We start from the raw sequence: 12,022 nt of genomic DNA on the forward strand, positions 1-12,022 counted from the left end.
GAGAATTTTACACATTTAATTACATTTCATTATGCATGTATATTTTCATGGCTGCTACATTTTTTTTATAATTGCTTCCAGCATCTTATTTCTTTGGTTCTGAACAACACTATTTTGAATACATGATAGGTCACTGACAAGCTAATTCTCTGTGTTGTATTTCATAATGTCAGGAAAATTAAACCACAAACGCCAGAGGCTTATGTTCAAAAAGGAGGCAGCGAAGTCCTGTAACTTTATTCGAATAAAAAGAGAGGCCATGGGACATTTCCATGGGSTCTCTCAAATTGTTAGAGGACACAGCCTCCTTTTTATTCTAATTTCTCAGCCGCACTTCCCTCTCTCTTTCCCCACTGGCTGAAGTACTTGAGAGGTGCAGACTTCCRAATCGCCTAATAAAGACCTCCTTCCAAAGTGCATTCCCCCCTCTCCTTTTTCTTTGTGTCTCTGTTTTTTTGGGTTTTTTTTAAGTGTGGGGATTTAGCAYGGTCTTGGGTGAGTAAGTCTGTGTCAACTAGTGAAATTCCAATGGAATTTATGGTTCCTCCCATTGCGTCTTTTACCGATCAGTATCTGGCCTATCTACCAGCAAGCACCACAGTATTCAATATTAATAAATTCTATATTCTTAATGTTATCATTTGGTTTTAACTCATTTCRTGTGATTTTTGATGGCTTTTTGATTTTTAGCTTTATTTTGTGCCTGTATTTTTAACCTCCTTCGAGACTCTGTATTGATTTGTCTTGTAATAAAATGAGTAATATTTAGAGCAAGGTGTCTTGCATTGCRAAGTTATTTTTACATGTTTTAAGTGAGAAATGCGTAAGATAGTTCCCTTTGTTACAAACACAGATTATAATGTTGGCTTTTGCAAATATTAAGATGAGTGCTATGTGTACAATGTTGCCTTTTTTKCATAAGTAGCTTAGTTATGCAGACACAGTGGTAAAATAATGAGTGATGGGTTTGTTTTTCTTTTGCAACTCAGATATAGTTATAGAATAGTTATGGTTATACTGAAGTGTTATGGCTTGTGACYTAAACATCTCCATAAAGGATATTTTTCATATTACAGCAAAACTATACAAAAGCTGCAAAGAAAGTCACCAAAAAACCCTGAATGAGGCCCTGGCAGMAGAGGTCCTTAAAGATAAGAAGCAGCTCAGAGCTGGGGAAAAGGATGCATACATTCACAGAGATCACGATGCTTAGCACCTTCGGGGCTATCAGCTGCCAGGCCAGCACAGACCCTGACAGCAAAAGGGTGGGGGTGGAAGGAAAAGAGACTTTGGGATGTACAGTGAAAAGTTTCTAGTCAAGAGAGCTCGTGGAACATCCAAAGGAACCTAGGTGATGGGACTGCCCATCCTTCAGACAACCATATCTGTAATTGGACAGGCCAGGGGTGTCGTGACCCATCAGAGGCCCTTTCTACGGACSCTTCTCCATCAACGAGGACTATCTGCTGAAATTATGGAATAGGGGTCAYRCACASGACCCCARGSGCATAAACATCACTGCTCATGCTCTAAAARGGCAGATACATGTTAAACAGTTCCCGGAAAAGTTTGAATATGCACAAATGCCTATGAATAGGCATTAAGCTGATGCAATACGAAATGTATTTAAAGAAGTTTCAGTCAATACCAAGGGGTGTCTTTGGCATGCCGCCAAGCACTCGGTGTCCCYTCGGGCACCGTATCCTTTTGCYTTCTGTCCCCTACTGTCATTTATTAAACTTTTAAATTTTCACAGCTGAGCGGACTTCGTTTTTCACACTTTTCAAATACGTAAAATTAAAAAAAGACGTTTGTGTTCTTTAGGAAGTCAAAACACCTGGATGCATAGCGCCGCGGGCAGAGTCCCCTGGATGGGCGGGGCCGGTGAAGAGCGCGCAGAGGCCGGGGCGGAGCAAGGGCCGCCATCGGGAATCGCTCTGGGCTTCTCTTCCCGACCGTGCAGGGCGCTGCTGCCGGCTCGACTCGGGCTCGGTGTCGTCCCCGCTCGTTCCAGACAGCGCCGGGCACAGGCGGCAGGGATGGGAGTGGAAGGGACCGCTACCGGGCGTTGACGGAACTTCCCAGGAGACGGAGCTCCGGACGCCGCAGCACTCCGGCCAAGTGCCGCAGAAACTTCCCTTTCTCTGTATTTTTTCTCGTCCCGCCCCTCCCCACCAGGCCCTGCCCGGCCAGCATCGTGCTCTTAATCTGTATTTCAAATAGTTTAATTTTAAAAATATTCTATTCAGTGCTAAAATAACTTTCCACTTCCACGCGTGGCCGCACCTTCGGCTTCACCAGGTTCGATCACGGACTCGGCGGGACATGCAGTGGCGGCGGGGGGATAGTGGGGATGGGGCGGGTAGCGGGTATTGGGGGSCAGCAGAGCCCCAGGGTGGGAGCGCTTCCCGGGGGCTACAGCACCCTGCTGCTTCCTTCCTCGTCCCGGGGATAGCGGGTACCTAGGCCRGAGCAACGAGTCCCAGCACAGGACAGCAGCTCCCCTGCTCTGCCAGCTCCTGGGGGACTGAAGTCAGATCCCGCCGGGCTGGAGCTGTGCCCCGCGGCAGAGCCGAGGCCGGCCAGTACCTGCCCTCCGGGAGGGGAAAGCACTCCCCTCTCTCCCAGCATGAATGGCTTAAACTAGCAGCTTATTGCACAGCATCCCAATGGGTCCCTGCTGGCCTCCCCTCACTGCCTCCTGCACCCACCACCACCTGCTCCCACAACCGAGTGCACACATCATCTGAAGCAGGTGGAAGTTGGCTCTCCTGGTCCCAGCACCCAGGACAAGGGCAGGCAGGGGAGCCACAAGCAGGCAAACATCTGCCAGTGTCCAGGGGACCATGGAGAGCAGGGAGCCCCGTGGAGAACCCCCCCACACATGCACCCCACCCAGCAGAGACCCCCAGCTCTCAGGGCAGGGAGCAGGGAGAGAGGGAGCCAATAAATAGAGGCAATTGCAGGTACTGGCAGCAGCCCCATCCATCAGGCAGGGCAGGGCAGGGAAGGGCGCGCTGGATGCGAGTGGTGGGAGCCCTGACACTGGGGAAGGGGCAGCTGGAGGGAAGCGCTGGTCCCGAGGGGCCAGGCGGCTCTGCGAGGGGCTGGCGAAGGCGCCGGACCAGGCAGGTTAGCTCTCCGAGGCCGTGTGGCACACAGAGTTCTGGTCAGCACAAAATCTCTTCAGAGGCGGCGCACTGGAGTCCTCCTCCTCTTCAGTTACCTGTAAGAGCCAGAGATCATGGGCAGTGACACTGAGTAACACACACCTAGACAAAGCTGTGTCACACCACGGGAACACCCCACGCTGTCACCTGTGCACAGACCCCAGGGCACCAGGAATGGGAACCCACTCCAGCCCTGGAGCCTGCCAGAACTGTCATTTTCCCACACCCTCACATCCTTCCCTCATGCTTCAATGCWAGATCCGAACCAGGGGACAGCTCASRAAGCCAGAAGGTTCTGGGAGCTCCCAGGGGGCACTTTGGGACTGCAGAGCAAGTCCATGCACCAAGATGTTTCTGCTACAAAGAACAGCAGTGAGGCTGAAAGGGCCAAGCACATTTAGAGGTGGTTTAAATCCCCCTTCCTTTACCTGAGTCTCAAGGGGAACTGGCTCTTCCTTTGTGAGAGTGGGAGGCTCATCTGCCACTTCTGAAGAAGGCAGGGAGGGCTCTGGGGAGAACAGGTGTGTCAACAAAAATACAGATCCAATACTCAGCTCAATGCTGAGCCATCCAGCAAAAGAAGTCCCCACTCCCCTGTCAGCTTCCAGCAGCGCCAAGGTCACCACCAGACCACCAATAGCTCTGTCAGGGCCTTCCATGCTCCCATCCATCTGCCTACTCCCTTCACAGCCCAGCACCCACCTTCCAGGGTCTCCTGCCCCAGGGTGGGAGGCTGCGAGTCGTCTGTGCGGAAGTCGGATGTGTGGGCAGGACTCATGGACTCGCTCTGCTGGGGACTGGGGCTGGAGTTRGGGCTGCTGTCCACCTTGAGCTGGTACACGTCAGACAGGGAACTCTGGTTGCTGTTCTCATCTGCAGAAACAGCACCTGGTGAAGAAGAGCACCTTGACCCAGGGGCACAGGTAGCCAAGGCAGCACTGTGAGCTGGGGTCTTGCTGAGAAGGCAGAGCAAAGTCAGAGAAGTTAAATGGGATTCAATGTCCCACGTAAGCCCAAGGGCTGTCAGGCACAGGACTGTCCACCGTAACACTGTGGGAATCACATACCCAACTGGCCATGGGAGAGGGAATGCTTCTACCCAGGAAATGAGAACGAGCAATGCCAAAACCCCCATCTGCAGCCTGGGAGGGCCCAGAGCATCTGAGGGCAGGAATCTCCTGCTGTGTAGCAGGGCTTTGTTACTCCTTTATTTGTCAGGCAACACCAGGATCAGTGCTCAGTGCCTGCCACCCAATAACGACGCAGGCCTAGAACACACCTTCCCAAACTGCAGACCTGAAATATAACATCACCACATCTCCTCAAAGTGCCACCACATTCCTGATTTTCCTTAACCACACAAAGAGTGGAGGCTGGGCACAGGTGTACACTCTGCTCCAGTACAACCTCTCCTGGCTGTATCACAGTGCCCTGACCAAGAGCAATGCCAAGCACATCCTTTGCCCCTTCATCCTAAGGTCCATGGAAGTAACTGTTGGAATAGCAAGCTTGGCTGCATGTGGCTACTGGCCTCTCCCCAGCAGAGGCTGAAAAAGGGAGAGCAGGAATTCCTAATCCTTCAGTTTCCTGTGAAGTTTTTCACAGAAGATGCCAGAAAGAGCCCATTAAGACTCTGACAGCAAAAACGACCAGTTTGGGCAAGGACAATCCAGAAGTGGATCAGTTCAACTCCACACTGGAGACAAGCACTGCTCTTCCCAATCCAGGCAGCACACAGAACCAGCAACGTCCTAACTACTGTACAGCCTTGCAGTCTTTCCCCATGTTGAAAGGAGCGCAGCCAGACCAACCTTGGAACTCCAGAAGGAGGGAGGAGTTGGCAGAGGTGTCAGCTGGGAAGCCATTGGGTTCTCGGGTGGTGGTGCTGCTCGATTTGGATTTCTCTTTCTTGAGGAGACAAAAAGCACAAACATGAGGTCAGAGGAACAAAGGCTCCTCTAGAGGAGACATTCCCCATTCTGTCTGCAGAAGCCCCAACAGGTGTGCTTGAGCTGGCCTTTTCCTTTGGCTTTGGGGGCGCTTTTCTAAGTAAGAGGAATAATTCCATCTGTGAAGAGACTGGGAATCAGGAAAGAGAGGAGGAGCTGACACCCATCTAGGAATGACACCAAGTAAATCAAGTCCTCAGAGGAGTCAGGCAGAGAGTCTTACGAGGGAGTGGGAGGGGGCTCAAAGGAGCTCAGAGGGCTTGGCAGGGACATAATAGTTCTGTGGGGGTTCAGGTCGGTTGAGAGGCTCCTTGGGGCTGTGGGTGGAGCCCAAAAGGGCTCGACAGGGGCTCGCAGGGCTTCAGAAGGGGCTCAGTAGGGCTTGGGTGGGTTGGGGGTCAGCCTGGGGAGGTTTCAGGGGCTCGGTGGGGCCTCAGGGGAGCTCGGCAGGGCTGAGGAGCTCAACGGGGCTCGGATGTCGGCTCGGCTCGGGCTCAGGGGCGGACTCGGAAGGGACTCGGAGGGTTTGGTGGCGTTCGGCGGAGCTGGAGGACTCGGGGATGGGTCGGGGCGTTTCAGTGGTCGGTGGGGTTGGGGGGACTCGGCAGAGCTGGGTTGGGGGAGGCTCGGGGTCAGCTTAAGGGGGTTTGTTAACGGGGCAAGGCTGGGCTGTGCGCGGTRGCTCCCGGCTCGTCTGCACGCACAATACCCACCTCCTTACTGTCCGCCACCGGCACCCACTTGAATATCCGCAGGGATGTGTCGCCCACCGTCACCCACTTCTTCTCCCTGCGGGACAGAACGCTGACAGGCCGGGCCGGGCCGGGCCGGGCCGGGGGCGCCATGGCAACAAACCCCGCCCGCCCGCCGCGCTCCGGTTGGCCCCGAGGAACGTCAATTCAGCATTAAGCGGCATTGCCCCGCCCAGCCACGCTGTGATTGGCCGCACCAACCGCCCATCAMGGGCGCTTCCGTCCCCGCCCCACTCCTATTGGCCCCCGCCCCCCGCCCCCGCCCGCTGGTTGGGCGCGCACTCCAGGGTCGCTCCCCGCGGCGCGGTGATTGGCTGCGCGCGGGCGGCGGGCCCTCCCCCCCGCGGGCCCGCCCTCACCATCTGCGGACGCGCTCGATGGCTGCCATCACCTTCTTGATGTCATCCTTGGCACGGCTGCGGGTCTCGGCCCGCACCGAGCGCCCCGACATGGCGCGCGCAGCCCCACAGCACCGGCCCCGCCGCACCCGCCGCCGTGCCCGGCCCCGCGCACGCGCCCTGCGCGGCCCGCCCGCGCGCTGCGCGTCCTGCGTCACCGCGCCGGACACGCCCGGCTGCTGCGCCTGCGCGGGCGGCCACGCCCCACTGCGGGCACGGAAACGACGCGCAGCCAATGGGACGCGGCGCCGCCATTTGCCTTTAGGGCACGTTCCGCTCCAGGCACCCCCGACACCGCCATTCCCGGGRAACGGGGCCACCCGCGGCCGCTGCACTGTTACAGCACTACCCCGTCCCCTCCAGCACAATCCCCACCGTTTAGCATCGAAAACTGAGTTTGGGCAGCTGTCCTGGAAAAAAGAACGAACCCAAAAAACTACCCCAAATCGACAAAAATCCCGCCTTTAAACTCAGGAAACCCTGTAGTTGCTGTCTGAGCAATCAGTCCCATGGGATATTGATCCGAGCCCGTGGGAGGACACAACATAAGGATGTGGCASTCGGAGTCCCCACCATCTCCAGCCCTGTCCACCCCATCATAGAGCACGCAAGGAAGGACCCGGGCACTCTTTTATTACTGCTGTTCAGAGTTTTTWAAAAAAATATCCAAGGCAGAGTGCAGCTGCCTCATGCTCTGTGGGTAGCTTAGTGCTTCTTGCCATARATGGCAGCCAGCGCTTTGCGAGCACTGTCGATCTGCTGCTCCAGCCTCTCCCGTGTGGCCTTGTTCAGAGTTTTTTTCAGCATGGCCTCCATCTCCTCCACCACTGCACGGTGTCCGACAGTGTTGTGGAAAACACGGATGGCACGGTCCCCACAGGACACGAGGTAGCGGCCAGTGGTGTCAAAGGCAAGGTCAGCCACAGGCTGGCTGTGCACGCCGAGAAAACGTTCCTCCTCATCGCCACGCCGTGTGTTGTACATCACAATGTCTGTGCCACCTGCCACGGCAACCGCGCGGCCATCAGGGGACAGGGCAATGCGGCACGGCTCCACCACGGCACACTGTCCTGTCAGAAGCAGGTATGGGTCCTGCTGCTTCTTGTACTCCACATCTGTGTCCCAGAACTTCCATGTGCCGTCTTTTGACACGGTTGCCATCCTGCAGGCACAAGAGAGCAAGGTGAGTGCATGGAAAAGGTGTGGAACCTCTTCCCCTGCCCTGTCTGTGAGCCAGGAATCCTCTGTGGAGATCTTTTGAAAAGAGTGTCTGTACACATGTATACTCCCTGTTCTCTTTCCAGAGCAAGTAAACCTTCCACTAGGCTGCTCCAAGCCCCTTTGAACCTGGCCTTGAGCATTTCCAGARATGTAATAGCCACATCTTTTGTCAGCCTGTGTCAGGGCCTCACTATCCTCACAACCRAGACTTTCTTAACCAATATCCCATCTAACCCACTCTCCATCAGCCTGAAACCATTTCCCCTTATCTTGTCACTCCCATAAACAGTCTCTCTCCCACCTTTCTYGTCAGCCCCCTCCAGGTCCTGGAAAGCCAGTTAGGTCACCTGAAGCCTTCTCTGTTCCTGGCTGAGCAATCCCAATTCTCTCAGCTTTTCCTCTTAGCAGAGCTGCTCCATCCCTCTGTTYATCTTGGTGTCTCCTCTGACTTGCTCCAGCAGCTTGATGCCCTTCCTGTGCTGGGGCACCAGAGCTGGTGGCAGCTCTGCAGGTGGGGGTCTCACCTGAATGGGGCAGAATCCTCCCCTCCCCAGCTACCCTGCTCCCTGGACACTGGGATTAACCCAGGGCATGGGGAGTTTCTGGGCTGGGTCATGTCTGGCTCTCACTCATCAGCACCACCCAAGGCTTCTCCCCAAGCTGCCCTCAATCTGTTGATCCCCTGCCTGGATTGATACCARGGGTTGCCCTGATCCAGGTGCAGCATCAGCTCTTGCTCTTGTTAAACCACATGAGATTCCTATGGGCAGGGAATTCACAGGTGGCACGAGCCAGATTTGGCTCCCCAGGGCAGTTTTACTCTCCACAGCTCAGTGGTGCAGCYAGTGAACCCTGAAGGGGTGAGTTTCCACATCTTCTAACACACATGTACCTCCTTGAGTCATTGGAGAAGGAAAAGGATTGTACACCAGCAGTGTGGCCTTTCAACTCAAAAGCCCTGGTCACCTCCTTGAAGTTTCCGTTCTTGCCAAAACACACCTCCCACACCTTCACATCGGGRGTAAAGCCACAGGATGCCACAAACCTGCATGAAGGAACAAGCAGAGACATAGGTTGCCTCTTACACAAACCTGTCCTGACTCCAGCACTCAAGTCTGGTCAGATGAGTTTCCACTTTTCCCTGAAACCCGGAAAAATCCCTTACCGGATGGTAAAGAAAATACTAAGGAAGGGCACCAGAACAATTAAGGAATAAGAAACTCTCCAAAGGAAAAGATCTAGATGCTTTTGATCCCCAAACTCCTCACACCAGGAGCAAGGCAAGTCGCCCGCAGCAGCAAGTCAGAGGCAGAGCAAAGCACAAGATTTTCCCAATAAACAATCTCCCAGAAATAAAAAATTTAATTTTATGATTACCTTTAAGAGGTCACAGACAATTACAAAGGGCTGTTTTCTTTGCACAGGCCATTTTCTCTGTCCCATGTCTGCTATSTGAGGCTAAAGCTGTTCTCAGATTTCCAGAACAGCAGTGCTGAGGCAAGATGGCAACACACAAGGGCCTAAGCCCACATCAACTCCTGTCACTCACCTCCCACAGGGTGACACTGTGGCATAGGCATTGTTCATCTGGTTGGTGTTAATGCTGGCCAGAACTTCTCCCTTTGGGCTCCATAGCAGGATGGTAGTGTCACTGGAAGCTGTCATGATAAACTTCCCTGAGGAAAAAGGGCAAAGATCAGGAGAGGCCCCAGAYCTAACACTGCCACAGACTTAACGAAGCCCCAGGACAACCTCTCCCTGCAGCTGGAGAAAACCAACAGCAGCACCCAAATCCAAGGAGTGTCAGTCTCCTGGGACAGAGAAAAGAGCGGTATCAGAAGACTCACTCTGGTCATGCCTCAGTACTCCCCCAGCTCCCAAGTGAGCAGCAGGCACTGAGCCCATGTGTGCCCCACGTTCAGGACCCTGAGCCCCACGTGCAGAGCTTAGCACTGGGCTGTACCACAGCAGGAACAAAGCACACTCCACCCGCCCTGCACGCCCAAAACCAGCTCAAGGATAAACACTTTTCAAGCTGTGGATTACAGACAGGCAACTGAATCCCAGTCATACCACCATGATCCATGGTTGCTGGTTGTGTGCATGTTGGACTCCTGCTTGCTCCCCTTTCCCTTTTCCACCTCAGCCCAGGCAGGGAGTTGCCTGTTTACCTTCCAGCTACTTGTTGCAAGTTTTCACTTTCACAGCTGAACAAAGGTCTCAGTTAACAATTTCCCTGCTCTCCTATTACAGAGGTGAACTCACATCCACCTTCTTCCAACTGCCCACTGGCACATACCTGGTGCATTAATCCATCAAGCCTTCACCACTAAGACATAATTCCCACACCCTCCCCACACCCCCGCCTCTGTTCTAGATGATCCCAGAAGTTCAAGATAGACCATATGAACTCACTAGAGAGATTTCTGACTGGTTAAAGAGAGACTGGCAGGCCAGAGAACAGCGATCCTCTCAATATTGAGACCAGACCTCTTTGCAACAGCATCCCTGAAAATGTAAATTAAGAGACTGTGCATATCGGGGAGCTGGTTACAGGGACATAATCGGTCTGAAAATGACACCTTTTAGTTCAGTTGATAGGAAATTAAATTTAAAAAAAACTAAGAGACTACAGAGTTCAGTACTGGCGCTGTACACAGCCTTGAGAATGCCAAAAACTCCAACACTTTGAAACCGGTAGCTTCACAAGAAAATCAAAGCTGATGTGGAGAGATGAGCAGCTCATTTCCATACCTGTCTCTGCAATCCCTATGTTAATGACAGGAGCTTTATGCTTTTTTGGGAAGTCCTCAGAGGCTGCAGTGAAGGTAAAGCTACCATCATCTTTCTTGGTCATCCTGTAGACACGAATAGTCTCAGCACTGGCCAGCCAGACAATGAAAGCCCTGTGGAGGGACAGGCACTGAGCCCCAGCTCAGCCCAGGTCACKCAGGGGCACCTGGGAAGAGGGATACACCGGCAAGTGAAAGTATTTACAAGGGCGCTAAGTTCTGTCCCTATGCTGGTACAAYAGCAACACTGAATGAAAAAGAGTATTACCCACATGAGGAAATGAGATCCCTCCCTCTCTTTCTAAAAGAGGCCACTTCAAAAAGCCAAAGCATGCTTTTCCACCAAATTTCCCACCCAGCAAGAACTCCCCCAACCACCAGAGAAGCTCAGGAGCACATTCCAGCTGCAGAGCCAATTGGCAGAGATCTCAACAGGCACCTTCCATGGGTGCAGCAAGCTGGGAACTGGGATATTTTCCCTCAAAACCACATTAACCAACCAGGGGCTGGACTACATGATCTCCAGRGATCCCTTCCAACTCAATTATAGTGATTCTGTGATTAAGTGCCAGCTGCTTTCAGGAAAGGCCATGGATCAGTGATACCAGGCTGACCCAGTGAGGGATGCTGCCTCCACCCATCCCAGAGCAACAGGAAGCAACGGCTGTGTGTTTAGGCGGTTCTGCAGAACATCCCGGTGCCGGTACAGAGTCCGGCCGTACCGTGAGTCAGGGCTGAGGCGGACGAGCTCGGCGTGGTCCAGCCCCACGTTGGCGCGCARGCAGCGGTGCTCCCGCCCCGGCAGGTCCCGGGTGCTCCACAGCCGSACCGTGCGGTCCTCAGAGCACGACGCCAGGTACTTGCCGTTGCTGCTGAAGTCCAGGCAGGTGACGGRGCTGCTGTGGCCCTGCAGACAGAAAGTGGTCACGGAGGATGGGGCGGGGGAGACTCCAGTGGAACACCAGCACTGGGCGGGGGCGGGGGAACACGGGCACCGGGAGGACATCGGCACGAGCCCCGGGGGGACAGCAGCACCAGGGACACACCGGCCCAAACACCGGCGGCACACCGGCATCGAGGGGGACATCGGCATCAGCACCGGGGTGGCACCGGCCCCGGGCACACGCGGTACCTTGAGGGCAGCGACCAGCAGCCGGTGTGCGAAGCTCTGCTGCTCCTGCTTCTCCCTGCGAGCCTTCGCCGCCGGCTTCGCCTTCCGCGGCTCCTCCGGCTTGGCGTGCCCGTTCGCCCTGGGCCCTGMGGGAGCAGAGGGGCAGAGGATCTCGTTCAGCTCCGCTCCGCTCCATGCCGACCGGCGTCCCGCTGTCCGCACAGTACTCACCGTGCTGSGGGGCGGCGGGCATCTCCTTCGGAGCGGCGCGGCGCAGCGCGGTCGCCAGCAGCAGGACGAGGAGGATGAGGACGAGGAGGGCGGCCGGCAGCCCCGGCCCGCCCAGCGCCACCGCTGCCTCCATGTTCCCGCCGCCGCGTCAGCRACCGGCACCCGGAGCGGGGGAAATGTCCTTGTGCGCACGCGTGGCCCCGGCAGGGCGGCCCCTCGCTGTAATACTGCACCCCCGCTCCGTTCCGCCGGGCCTCCCTTCCAGACACCGACTGCGCCGATTCAGCMAGCACTTCCCAGCCCTGTCAGCTTCCCAACCGCTGTTCTCAACCCCACAGCCCTTGCCTCCCGCTAAACCCCGTCGACCCCCCAGACCCTCTTTTAACACACCCTCCCCA

At 55.1% G+C, this 12,022-nt stretch overlaps 2 protein-coding genes across 4 annotated transcripts; both read right to left on the reverse strand.

The window, feature by feature from the left end:
* Positions 1-2,209: 2,209 nt before the first annotated feature.
* On the reverse strand, positions 2,210-6,391 carry BCL7B (BAF chromatin remodeling complex subunit BCL7B). 3 transcript variants are annotated; one of them, XM_057367920.1, is made up of 6 exons: positions 6,231-6,391; positions 5,833-5,908; positions 4,982-5,078; positions 3,873-4,043; positions 3,599-3,678; positions 2,210-3,226 (listed from the first exon to the last, which is right to left on the reverse strand). In XM_057367920.1, exons 1-6 carry the CDS (start codon positions 6,320-6,322, stop codon positions 3,134-3,136), a joined length of 609 nt encoding a protein of 202 aa, XP_057223903.1. In that variant the 5' UTR covers positions 6,323-6,391; the 3' UTR covers positions 2,210-3,133. The 3 variants fall into 3 exon arrangements, with proteins under 3 accessions (XP_057223903.1, XP_057223902.1, XP_057223904.1); XM_057367919.1 differs by having other exon boundaries at positions 3,873-4,058; XM_057367921.1 differs by having other exon boundaries at positions 3,873-4,058; positions 6,263-6,351.
* Positions 6,392-6,885: 494 nt separating this feature from the next.
* On the reverse strand, positions 6,886-11,803 carry TBL2 (transducin beta like 2). The gene is made up of 7 exons (XM_057367922.1): positions 11,625-11,803; positions 11,415-11,539; positions 11,005-11,189; positions 10,245-10,396; positions 9,040-9,166; positions 8,383-8,535; positions 6,886-7,431 (listed from the first exon to the last, which is right to left on the reverse strand). Exons 1-7 carry the CDS (start codon positions 11,755-11,757, stop codon positions 6,975-6,977), a joined length of 1,332 nt encoding a protein of 443 aa, XP_057223905.1. The 5' UTR covers positions 11,758-11,803; the 3' UTR covers positions 6,886-6,974.
* Positions 11,804-12,022: the final 219 nt, after the last annotated feature.

This window comes from Malurus melanocephalus, unplaced genomic scaffold, assembly GCF_030028575.1.
Source record: "Malurus melanocephalus ecotype Western Australia unplaced genomic scaffold, MMel_1.1 scaffold_86, whole genome shotgun sequence".
Taxonomy (NCBI): Eukaryota; Metazoa; Chordata; class Aves; order Passeriformes; family Maluridae; genus Malurus; species Malurus melanocephalus.